Source organism: Sebastes fasciatus, chromosome 9 (assembly GCF_043250625.1).
Source record: "Sebastes fasciatus isolate fSebFas1 chromosome 9, fSebFas1.pri, whole genome shotgun sequence".
Classification (NCBI taxonomy): Eukaryota; Metazoa; Chordata; class Actinopteri; order Perciformes; family Sebastidae; genus Sebastes; species Sebastes fasciatus.
The window spans coordinates 31,600,363-31,613,524 of record NC_133803.1 but is presented as its reverse complement, the minus strand read 5'-3'; the positions used below and the strand labels follow the sequence as shown (position 1 = coordinate 31,613,524).

The window sequence follows — 13,162 nt, the reverse complement described above, 5'->3', positions numbered from 1 at the left end:
TGTCAGATGATGGGCTATTTTCGTGGTAATAACCTTGAACTTGTTGCAGGTTGCGCCTGGCTGCTGCTGTGATGTTTAGCTACAGTAGAGTGCGGTGATGTCTGTTAATCTGTTGGTCAGTCGGTTTGCTCCAGCGTTTCTCTGTAGTTGTTTAAATCCTTCAGGAAACTGACAGAAGAGCTCATCTGAACACAAAGAGCTGTTGTGTTCAATCACACTGAAAAACAACTTCTGTTCAGATTAAATATTTTCTTTGGTTATGAAACTCAAACCCGTTGACCCTGGAAGATGAACTCGCTGTCCTCCAGCTTCAGGTACGATTATCTGGACTCCTCAGTAATAATATCATTGTCGGCCGATAGCAAACACACGGCTGCTGGAATCATAACACCATTGTGATGGACGGAGACTCGCTGCAGCTTCAGGCTGTTTGCTCCCAGAAATAACTGTGATTCCGATGTTTTCTCCTCACCAACCTGTGTAAGAGCAAACACAGGGAGGGTGATGGAAACTCATCATCAAGAAAACTGGAACAGCTGAAACTGGCCTTAAACTTAATGTGACTCTATCTGACTTGTTTCTACAACAACATTTTCCCCCCCGAGGGTTTGATAAAGTCTTATTTTGTTTTATCTGATCAGAATATTGCCAGTTAGACAGCATGAATAATGACCAAATCAGGTAACCCAACACAAACAGTAACAACTTGCCCAACGCCAATCAAAGACTTTATCCCCTTTAATCCAGCCGCTGGAAAGAAACCAAACTCCAGTGTGTTGCAATTCATTTTTGGCATCAAGTAAATAGTACAGTTCAAAGAGCCTCAAATTTTCCCCCCAAAAAAATGCTGGTTGTGAAAATGGAGACGGCCCAAAAACCAAGATGACAACGGCCAAAAGACTGCAAAAAAACAAGCTGGAGACGACCAAAAAACAAGCTGGAGACGACCAAAAAACAAGCTGGAGACGACCAAAAACCAAAATTGCGACGGCTAAAAACCAAGGCTAAAATGCTGAACTCACAGCTTAAAAATATTCCACAAACCAGTCACGTCATGGTGACTATGTCCACTCCTTATATACAGTCTATGTAGATAACATATAAAGCACACATATCTAAAACAAAGAAATACAGTTTAGGTGTGGATATGAATATTTGGACAAAATGTAATTAAAAACACTTAAAACTGACATAAATTGAAACACAAACAAGATTTGAAGCCTGCCAGGATAAAATCAGTAAACGTTGATATAATGACGTCCTCCCATCCTGCCTTGTTATTTAGTTATTTTGGCTCCACGATGTCAGAGCCTCCAGTCCTGCTGGTGCCTGCCGGACTCATTGTTTCACACTGTTTCTGTTACACTGATGTTAATAATGAAGGGGGATTATAATCACAGTGCATGTGTTTCTCTGGGTTGGCACAATTGAATCCAAATCAGTCATCAGGGTCGAAGCCAAAAGCTCCGCAGCATTACTGTTTTGTGTTTGTTTTTTGTTGGTTTTGGCTCCAGAACCAGGTTTTAAAGTGAAACTCCACCCAAAGTCTGTCTCTGAGTCCAACGCTGCTCACGTAGACGTGAAATGTGAAAGGTGGCTGTAAATAGTGTCTTATTAGCAGAAACACCTCTGACGGACCCCGGCCTCTGTTTTTAAGGCTGGCTTCTGTTTGGATTTATGCCACTTGCAATAAATTCAACGATGATTGATTTTCATAGCAGGAAAAAACACATGACGTCCATAGGAACTTCTCAGACTCCACCTATGTGCTCAGTGTGGTGCATAATCTCACCATAAATATACATTCAGTGCTCCACAGAGAAGCGGTCTATTCAGCTGTTACTTACATAGTATAGTTATGACAATAAACAAACATTTTCTACATGAATTAAGAGCGATCTAGCATCTTCATGATCTACCGAAACATAAATAAACACAATGCGATCACATGACCCTCAAATTTATATCCATGTTCAGACGGAGTTTGGGTGGAGGACTCTAATGAACTTCATTGTTAATTGGCCCAGCTTCGACGGCGTATCAGGGCCTTTGCAGGTAAAAAAACAACAATTATGGAGCCGAGGTAGGGGGGGAATATTCTGAAATTAAAGTCATACATTTACGAGAAAAACACTTGGATATTCTCTGAGATTAAAGTGGCAAATTGGCAAAAGGAAATTTCACAAATTTGTGAGATTATAAAAGCATACATTTATGAGAAAAAAACAAATAGTGGAGTACAAAACCATGTTAATGAAAAATAGTGTGTGGGAGGGGAAATTTACGACTCTGATCTCGGAAATTCAGAGTTGTTTCTATGACTATTAGCCCCCTCCGCCGGCTGCGTAATTATTATCATTTTTATGCCTCTGTGCCGACCGATATGGCCGGAGGCATTATGTTTTTGGGTTGTCTGTATGTAGAGACGGGAAGAGAGCATGAACGCCTGGAGGGGATTTTGTGACGTTTGGCACAAACGTTCACTCAGACGGAGTAGGATTAGTAGGAGAAGGATGAACTGATGAGATTTTGGTGGTCAAAGGTCACTGTGACCTCACAAAACTCGCTTTATGCCATAACTCAAGAATTCATATGCTGATTATGACAATTTCGCACAAATGTCTAACAGGATAAAATTATGAATTGATAACGTTTCTTGACTGGTTGGCCACCGACCCTAAAGAAGTGACGATCCCATGTAAAAGATAAATCATCTTAGTATTTTATTTTTTTAAATTCCTGTTCAACTCCAGAAAGCAGCAGATTCTGACTGACTCCAGTTGGCGTCTCTAAACATTATGATTAATGGAGCAGTCTTTGTTTTCTCAGTCAAGCTGTTTTGATAGTGAATATTAAACTGTCAGAGGTTGGCAGGGACAACACACGCACACACACACACACACACGCACACACACACACACACACACACACACACACACACACACACACACACTGCATGCTCATTCATAATGGTTGAGTTGACCGAGCTACCTGATCCTCTCTCGCACATTTTTTATCTGTTCTAAATTAACCTTAAAGGGAGATTTGTCAAGTATTTAATAGTCTTATCAACATGGAAGTGGAGAAATATGCTGCTTTGTGTAAATGTATACATATATTGTGTTTGGTCACACAGAAGAGGGGGGGGATGATGGGAAGGGGGGGTCAGCTGTCTCAGAGCACAGGGGTTGTCGCTGACGACGTAATGGAAAAATCACTCAGGATTTACATGAAACAGGAAATGCTCTCAATTGAGCCTGATTGCCTCGTGTGTGTGTGTGTGTGTGTGTGTGTGTGTGTGTGTGTGTGTGTGTGTGTGTGTGTGTGTGTGTGTGTGTGTGTGTGTGTGTGTGTGTGTGTGTGTGTGTGCGTGTGTGTGTGTGTGTATGTGTGTGTGTGTGAGTTTGTGAGAACTCCTCCTGTTTATTGACAGGATTTCTTTGGCGATATTAAAGCTTTTCTAACATAAACATATAAAGGTGATAATTATTTCCCTGACGATAGGAACACAGTGTCACACTGATCCGGGGTCAGTAGGGTTCAGTAGGGTTCAGTAGGGTTCAGTAGGATTGAATAGGGGTCAGTAGGGGTCACTAGGGTTCAGTAAGGTTGAGTAGGGTTCAGTAGGGTTCAGTATGGTTGAATACGGTTGAATAGGGTTGAGTAGGGTTCAGTAGGGTTCAGTAGGGTTGAGTAGGGTTCAGTAGGGTTGAGTAGGGTTGAGTAGGGTTGAGTAGGGTTAAGTAGGGGTCAGTAGGGTTGAGTAGGGTTCAGTAGGGTTGAATACGGTTGAATAGGGTTCAGTAGGGTTCAGAAGGGTTCAGTAGGCTTGAATAGGGTTGAGTAGGGTTCAGTAGGGTTCAGTAGGCTTGAATAGGGTTGAATAGGGTTGAGTAGGGTTCAATAGGGTTCAGTAGGGTTCAGTAAGTGCCGGTACGGCCTGGCGCTCCGTAACCACTAAAAGTCAGAGAATGTACTAGAATGTTTTTGGCTCAGTTTGTCTGTTTGTACATACAGTACATTATGTTTCACTTTCATTAACATTGCGAGATAGGGCATTTGTGCTGCAGAAACATTAGTTCCCGACTGGGAAGCTTCACTTGAACACCCCCTCTAGTCGGAACAACAACTCAAACACAGATAATGTGTTGTTTAAGCAATAAAACACAACACATCTTCTTTGTAGCGTCCGTGGATTTTTTTTTTTTAAATCTGAAATTTTTGTTTTGAGATACAAAGAGAATTGTGTCTGGAAATGAAAACCTAATATAATCCTGCTGCCTTACTGGTCATTCATCTTAATAAACCAGACAAATCAGTTGCTGGTTCACAGAAACCTTTTTTTAATTCCAATTCAAGCGCTCTGAATATACGTTAATATTCATAACTCTGTATCAACAAGGAATCATATAAATAAAAATACTAGAACTAGAAGATTTGTGCAGATAATCAAAGCATCAAAGAATGAAGAAAACTGATTTTGAAATAAATAACGAATATAACAAAAATGAAAGATTATGAAAATGTTGCCCATTCCTTGCTGTGCAACACAGATTATTAGCTCCTTCTCATCCTGTAAAACCACCACAAGACATCTTCACATTAATAAATATCATTCCATTAGAGCAGCTGAACACCTGCAGCCACTTAATATTGGATTTTCCTGCAGCGAGGTGATGTGTAATACAGAGATTAGCGTCAGCAGCCATTTGAATTCAATCACAAATGCATTAAATTCAGATGCTATTTTTCTGCCCTGCTGCAGGCGCGCAATTCAGATTTAATTCGCCGCGAGTCGCCCGGAGGTGAGATATGTAAACAGGCAGCCAGTCGCCAGGTTAATTTTTCGTCCGGGGAAACACAGAACAAGTGCTGCTCTTTCCTGCCTCAACATGAGGCCGTCAATGTGCCTTTTAGCAAGACGTATGGCTCCAGATACAGAACAGCACTGTGGTTGTGTCGGAGAGCTGAGTTTAGGATTTCATGCAGAGTTCACATCAATCAAACCAAACGTACTTCTGCAAACGTAACCAAGGTTAAAAACACACATTAACTGCATTCAACATCAATCATTGAATCAATCTGATCTGAAAACACTTTACTGGAAGCTGATATATATAGACTTCATATCACATGTCTTGAGTGAAAATTGGAGTCAAGTTTTTGGCTTTTGTGAGCTTAAAAACACTAAAACTTCAGGATTGTTCATGATGACCCACACATGAACCGTTCAGTAGAAACCTGGTTCGAAGCCAACTGTCAAGCTCCACTGCATCTGACATGTCATGTTATTTTTCCCTGTGACTTGAGGCACATTAGCGTACCGCTCATGGATTAACTTTGCACGACATCCAGATACCTGCCGCAACCGCAGCAATTCAGGAAATATTCCAATTTAAAATGTATGTAGGCGAGGCAAACGTGTTCAAGTTTAAGTTTTTAAAGTTCTTATTCACTATAACTTGTCGGAAAAAGGAAATTTACTTGGTTGAGGGTGCAAAAAATACAAAATATACTTACCCAGAGAGACTCTTTACACACCAGGGGCGTAATGAATAAACAGGTAGTGCGAAATACTCGCCTGCAAATATTATAGGTCTAGGGCTTTTATTGTGAAAGGTAAGAACGGAAAAAGTGGATCTGGTCTGCAGAAATAGTCTAGAAGCAAAGAAACAAATCTCTGGTGCGTTTTTGACAACAGTCGCTAGGTGGCGCGGTGGTAGCTCTGCCTCCATTTTGTACAAAAACGACAATGAGTCTGTGAGGGGACGTCTGTAAATCAGGGGAAACCACAGCGGCCTGTGGCGAAAAGATGAAACAGAATCAGCTTTTGGAGAAACCCGACGTCATGCTGCGGTGGCCAATCCAACCCGTTCTCACTCACGAACTTGTCAATTACCGCAGTTTGGTCAGCGCCCCTCGGCATCGGAAACTAACGCACGGAGTCACCCTTTAGCAACAGTATGTGACGAACCGGGCTTTCAACTAACTCCAATGTAAACCCACCCACGGCGTTATTGCCCGGCAATCCAGAGCTGTACAACGCAGCCATGAGGGAACAAAAGACGTTAATTGACGTTCAGTGGCTTGGTGTTAACGAACCATTAATAATTAAACACCGCCGCACGACCCTGCACTAATCGCCACAATGCCAGATTCGGTGTGAATGCAGCCTAGTAATGGTAGTACATAATCAGCAGCTCTTTTGCGTTCTCTGTCCATTTTCCTCACAACCTTCTGTAGTGCAATCGATATCCTGTGAGAGCAAGGCATGGGTTGGGACAGAAAAGAACAGCAGCTCTCAAACAGGATTGTTAAGCTGCCTCTTTTATTTTGGGAGCATGCTAAAAAAGGACAGTTGCATAAGCTCTTGACTTCAGAAACACACTCACTCCATCTCCTCCCCGGCTTGTCAGGGCGGCTGTATTTTTGAAAACACCTCGGGCTGAATGGCTGCATCGGCTACATCCAGGAGATGTTGACATTTTTGTGGCGATCAACCATCAAGTTCAGAGCCGCAGCATTCATGACCAACCCTGCCATCTCTCAACACTGCTTCTCTTATCTCTCTCACTGTTCCCCCTCCACCTCTCCTTCTCTTCCATTCAACCCTCAACTTTCTCTCTTTTCTCAGGCTTTTTCCCCTTCCATCTTCCTCAGAGACAAGCTCACTACATCTTAGAATTATGTAAAACCTTGTGGATCAATGTTATTGTAAATTACAAATTGTAATTTGTATGTATCCCAGGAAATCAATTTGTATGTAAGCCACGTAATCATGAACCAGGAAGTTCACAATGGATGGGTCGGTCCAAAAAACACCAGACTTTCGCCCAGTGAACGCCGTACTTAAGTAACACCACGTCTGTCGTTATTTTAGCCCAAAAGCTGATTAATTTGTCACGTTACTTCCGTAAAGTAAGGCCTTTTTCGTAGTTAGTTTAACCCGAACGTTGACTTATTTGTCATGTAACTTCCATACTTAAGTTACGTCACTTCTGTAGTTATTTTAACCCAAACCACCATCTTTTCCTAAACCTAACTAAGTAGTTTTTTTGCCTGAACCTAACCAAGTTGTTTCCTGTGAAGATGAAAGTTTATTTTGAAAAGACTGTGTGCATGTGACGAGCAGAAATGGACATGTGTTGTTTAACATTCATAGGAGAACGCACAAAAAATTAGGAATAACTTTTCATAAGATAGCATACAACATGCACAAGATGGCATTGAAATAAACTGAAACACTTAAATTGAATAGCTCGAAAAAGCATATTCTTGTTTTCCAAATCGATGTGAAAATATTAACTATTCAATTGAAAGCTTTTGTGTGTGTTTATTTGTGTGAAATCTCACTATATCTAACAACGTCTTGATAATGTCGAGATGTTCTTCCAGTGTGCATTAGTGTATTTTGCCAAATCTTCCCCTTGCTAATCTTTCCTTTCACTTGTACAACCCTCTGGCTCTGCAGAGACCTGAAGCTTGACAACATCCTGTTGGATGCGGAGGGTCACTGTAAGCTGGCAGACTTCGGGATGTGCAAGGAGGGAATCCTCGACGGAGTCACCACCACCACCTTCTGTGGGACGCCAGATTACATCGCACCCGAGGTGACCAAAAACCCACATAAACACAGAATATATTTGTCCAAGTTCGACTGTTTACTGACGATACTCTATTTTTCATTGCTAAGATTGAGATGAAAGAAGAACATTTTAGTCTTTTTTAGCCTCTGTTTGTAAGTATCTGCATTTTTATGTGTGATTAGATCCTTCAAGAGCTGGATTACGGCCCGTCAGTGGACTGGTGGGCTCTGGGGGTGCTGATGTACGAGATGATGGCGGGACAGCCACCGTTTGAAGCCGATAACGAAGATGACCTGTTTGAGTCCATCCTCCATGACGACGTCCTCTACCCGGTCTGGCTCAGCAAGGAGGCGGTGTCCATTCTTAAAGCGGTCAGTTGGCTGTTATGACGTTTTGTTATGAGCATTGAAACATTATGAAAAAATTGAGATTGATATCCAGCCGTACTGGACCAATGGACTGTTACAGATCCACAGCTAATGTCTTTCCATTCATGAATCAGCCCTTGTGTTTCTTTGCTTTTGTCTCTTGTCCTCAGCTTGTCTTTTTGTCTTAATTTTTCATTCTCTGTCTTTCTCTTAGTTTTGTGTTTGTCTCTTTCTCAGTGTCTCATGTGAGGGAGGATGCAGCTTTTTTTCTTGGCGTCATAAGTTGATCCTTGTTCCCTCCACTGAAAGAACATTGGACAATTTCCTCTGTGTTTTAATCCATTACTTTGTGTGTGTGTGTGTGTGTGTGTGTGTGTGTGTGTGTGTGTGTGTGTGTGTAATGCCACTTGTCCGTTCGTTTATTTGTTTGTCCAGTTTTTTCCATCACAAGCCTTGCGTTTACCTTGGCTGTTGACTGCAAAGCCTTGTGGGAAAGTGTGTGTGTTTATGTTGGACACTGTCTCGGACTCTGACCGGTCACATGACCAGCACTCTGGGCTCTGATTGGACGTTGTGTCTTCCAGCTGAAGGACTCCTTCTCAGCTCAGTCTGATGGCTGAGCAGCCTGTTCACCTCTCATCCAGCTTCCAAGTGTTTCAGAAAATCCGGCAGAAAATGTCGTGGCCAAGGAGGCATTTTATGTTTCTAACACCCAGAATTACTTCCATCATCTAAAGTCTTTGTGATGAATTAAACATTATAACGTCTGAAAATAGGAAAATTAATTTATTCTTTATTTGTTATCAGGCTGTATCTTTGACCAATTTTGCCAGTTCATACGTAAATCTTGTAAATGAGTTACATGGTTGACCCCCAACTGAAGCTTTGTCAGGACCTGTGGGGTAGGAAAACTCTAGAGGACTGGACTCAGTGGAAAATAGAGAAATAAGTCATAAACAAAACGCTGCAATGGCGCAATATTTGGAGCATGTGAAAAATAAGATATCAAATTGGGATATGAATGTACAACGGCATAGTAGGACCAGTGTAAGTAAAAAGATTTAAAAAAATAAAACTATCTTTCCAACTTTATTTATTGTAAATTTATGATGTTATAATCTTGCAAATTTGTGAGTTTTTTCTCATACATTTGCCCCTCTAATCTCAGAAAATGTCCAAGTTTGTTTCTCGTAAATTTCCGACTTTATAATATCGCAAATTTGTGAGTTTTTTCTCCTAAATTTGCCACTTTAATCGCGGAAATTATGAATTTCTTCTCAGAATATTATCCCCCTCCACGACTCCATTATTATAATTTATTTTTTTTACCTCCAATGGCCCTAATATTCTGTTGTAAGAATGTAATCAACATTGGGTATATCGTGCTGCTCATCTCATTTTCAGGCCTCATAGTGGCAGCAGTGTCTTGTCCTTTACGTATCTGAACTTGAAAGTGATTTTTTTTGTAGTTTATTTTAAAAGTCCCCCGTGTGTTGCATCATGTTTAATCTCAGTCCTTAAAAGTGAATAGAGTTTTTATTATTTAAAGAGGAAATCATTCAAAATCATGAGATATCTCTCACTAAAGAAAACAAATATTTCTCTACCCCCAACCCTCTCATTGTTTACCGTCGTCTCTCAGTTCATGACGAAGAGTCCTAACAAGCGTCTGGGCTGCGTGGCGGCTCAGGGTCTGGAGGACGCCATTAAGCTCCACGTGTTCTTCAGAGAGATCGACTGGACGCTGCTGGAGCAGAGGAAGATCAGACCGCCGTTCAAACCACGCATCGTGAGTTCACACACACACTCACACTCACAGAAACACACCGGATAACTGAGCTGAACTGGGAAAGAAATGGAGGCTAAATTAAGCATTTGTTGTATTTTCCTCCACCAGCACCTGAAAAGAAAATCTTCTCATGATTAACATTAACTATACATCTTCTTTGTTGCTAAACATTTAATCTGACTTGTCTACCAGCAGTCATCGCAGGTCTGAAATCCGTCTCCCTTGTTGTTTGTCTCCCAGAAAACCAAAAGGGACGTGAATAACTTTGACCAGGACTTTACACGTGAAGAACCCAACCTGACGCCGACGGAGGACAGCATCGTCAAGCAGATCAACCAAGATGAGTTTAAAGGATTCTCCTACGTCGGAGACGAGACTGTGGCCTAGACACACACACATTATTATATTTAAAGAAGCCTCTGGAACGAGACTTCCTGAACTTTGCCCAGATTCTGACCACTCCAGGAACTATACCAGACCATCAGTATCTCTCGCTCTCTTTATGGTTTCTGTGCTCTTGTTGTTTGTCCATTGTGAGCTCAAGCAGCATGTGAGTGCAGGTCAGATACTGTGAGAAAAGCTGCTTCACTTGATGTATTTCTGATGCAGGTAAAACCAAACTCTTGAGTTTGCAGAGGGGTCGTTTTGAAGTAGATACCTGGTAAAGGTCACAGGGCTGTCAGTGTGTATCTGAGATATAATGTGAGTGCAAGCGTGCATGCATAGCTGCGTACCTCTAGAAAGGTCTTTTCTGTACATGATGTGCTGTATCTTGTGTCCGTCTCCGTGTTTAAAGAATGTTTTTTTCTTCCCTAAACTTGTATGTGAATGAAAATATTGAACCAATGATTGTATTTAAAGAAAAAAAAAAAAGGTCTTGAAAAGTACTTTAATCATTATAAAAAAAGAGATGCAGGATTTGTTTCGGGTGAAATCATGATGGTATTAGGAGTTTTGTCAGCGCTTTATTTTAAATTTAAGAGTCAAACTGGCTTATTAATTGTTAACTTTAGAAGGTGCCCCACCATGTTGACATTTTGAAATTTTAGTTTTATCTCAGCAGTTCTTTTCTTATTAGAAAGAAGGTTACAGTTTGTGACGTTAATACACTGACTGTAAGGATGTATATATATATACTGTACATGTAGCAGCGTCATCATGCAGAAACCATGTGGGGAAAAAGGTTTTAGAAGGGCTTGAAGGGAAAATAGCATTTTGATGATAAAACGTACTTTAACTAAAATGTAATAAAACAGAATAATGGACCTGCCCTCTAAACCCTTTAATGACCACTTGATCTTTGAAATGCCTTCACAGAGGTGAATGTGTTCACACGTGTGACTGAATGTGTTCAGCTGAATGTATTTGTTCTGTGTGTGTGTACATACGTGGAGAGATTCTTTATGTTTTATTTTTTAATTTAAGACATCTTTATGTTGTTTTTACCAGATTGTCGAGTTGGAAATCTTTAGGTTTCATGTGATGCAGCGAGTCAGAAACACTTCATGGAGGTTATATAAGCTGGTGTTAATACGTGTTGCAGGTTTGAGACTGAACTGAAAAGAATCCAAACATCTTCAAGAACATTTCATGTGCAATACTCTGAAAGAGTTTTAGTTTGTTTGTTTAGTTGTTTTCTTCTCCCCGTCCTGTTTCTTTCTCTTTATCCACAGACAGGTACACAGAAAACTACTGTTTTGTTAGTTTTAGGGCACATAAAAGTGATAATTATGTCACACGTTTCCTCAAAAGGGCAAGTAAGATGTGTTAGATACAGTATCTGTAGGAATACAACGGTTCGTATGATGTCTTACGCATCAACACGTTCTCACTCCCAACTCGTCGAATACCGCCGCTTGGTCAGCGCTCCTCGGCATCAGAAACTGACGCACAGAGGCGCCCTTTAGTGACAGTATGGGACGAACCGGGCTTTCAACTAACTCCAATGTAAACCCACCCGTGGCATTATTCCACGGTCGGAAGAAGATAGAAGTACGGAAGTTGCGTGAAAAATAAATCAACGTTGACTTCTGGTTTCACACGGGACATGAACTGCGGTCTCCTGGTTGAAAGTCTGGTGTTTTTTGACGCACCCATCCACCCCGACCTCCTCCCTACACAGAGTTTGTTGCTCTTTATACTTCCTGGAAGAGATACAAATTGATTTTGTGGGATATACATGAATTACAGTGCATTACCTTTCGTAGGTAGTCTGCAAATTTAAAGGCCCAGACACTCCAAGTCGACATCAAAGACATATAGCAGCGATGAAGGCCGAACTTTGTTTCCATTTCCATTATTTCTCTTTTTCTCTTGCTGCATCTTTGTTTTTGTCTTTAATTTAAAAATGTCAAACCGTTTGTTCCTCTCCGACCCAAAAGGAAGTGCTAAACGCCAAATGCTATTTCCAAATGCTCCAAATCCCTTTAGATTAAAGTTTAACAAGTTAAAGCTAAATCGTGTTATGAGGTTGATCTCAAACAGTGAAGACAGTATTTTACTCACAGTATGAGACATTCATCTTCCTCTGGTCGTATGCAGAATGTTACTGTGTGAACATGTGTCCGTGTATCTGTGTATCATCTGACCTGTGCTGTTTCTTTTCATGCCCTTCGATGTTTTATTTTTTCATTTTTACGCTGCGTGCCAAATGTACTGTATTTTAAAAGGATGTGAAGATGTATTTTAAGTTTTGAAACAAATATAAATATCATGATGTCAGAAAGAAACTTCAGTTTGTTTGATGAATCATTTCTATTTCTACTTTTTTTGTTACATCTGAATCTCCTGTCTATATCCGCTACTCCTCCCTGCTGGTACTTTTATAGTAACCAGGAATATTTTTTTAATTCAGTGAAAATGTCTTAAAAATCTTGCAAAACACATTTCTCATTTAATGTTAGTTTGTCCATTAAATGAAGGGCTTTACGTATAAATGATTTAACTCAATTTACTCATAATATGACCTCAAAAATCACTAAAAATAAGACGAAGAAGAAATATGACTTCACCACACTTAGAAGAATCTAGACACACGGCACCTCGTTTGGAAACTTTCTTCTCTTATATCATGAAAATAGTTCACCAAAATGTGTTTCAGAAAACATTTAATGAGATAAATAATCCATGCTGTTGATGAATCTGTCTTTATTTTAGATCGACAGCAGTTAGTTTAAAGGTTTCTAGGGAGTTTCCAGAGGCAGCAAGTCGCGTGGGACGCCCCTGATTTGCATAAAGCAGCCTAGACCTCAACTTTATGCAAATGAGGAGCGGCCGCCACGCTACCAGAATGCATTGTAGGGCTGCTTACATAGACAATGAATGGTCAGCGTGGAAAGGACGGAGGCTGAGGACATGTACCATTAGTGACTCACTGAGTGATGAAGTTACGCCTTTGGTCGGCCAGGTGTTGGAGTTTC

At 40.8% G+C, this 13,162-nt stretch overlaps 1 protein-coding gene across 1 annotated transcript in view; it reads left to right on the top strand.

The window, feature by feature from the left end:
• Positions 1-12,472, top strand: part of LOC141774559 (protein kinase C epsilon type-like) — a 54,377-nt gene extending 41,905 nt beyond the window's left edge. Inside the window, exons 12-15 of the mRNA XM_074647309.1 lie at positions 7,472-7,610; positions 7,769-7,957; positions 9,597-9,743; positions 9,984-12,472. Coding sequence (XP_074503410.1) covers positions 7,472-7,610; positions 7,769-7,957; positions 9,597-9,743; positions 9,984-10,130 — 622 coding nt within the window. The 3' untranslated portion in view covers positions 10,131-12,472. The remainder of the gene's footprint in view (positions 1-7,471; positions 7,611-7,768; positions 7,958-9,596; positions 9,744-9,983) is intronic.
• The last annotated feature ends 690 nt before the right edge of the window (positions 12,473-13,162 follow it).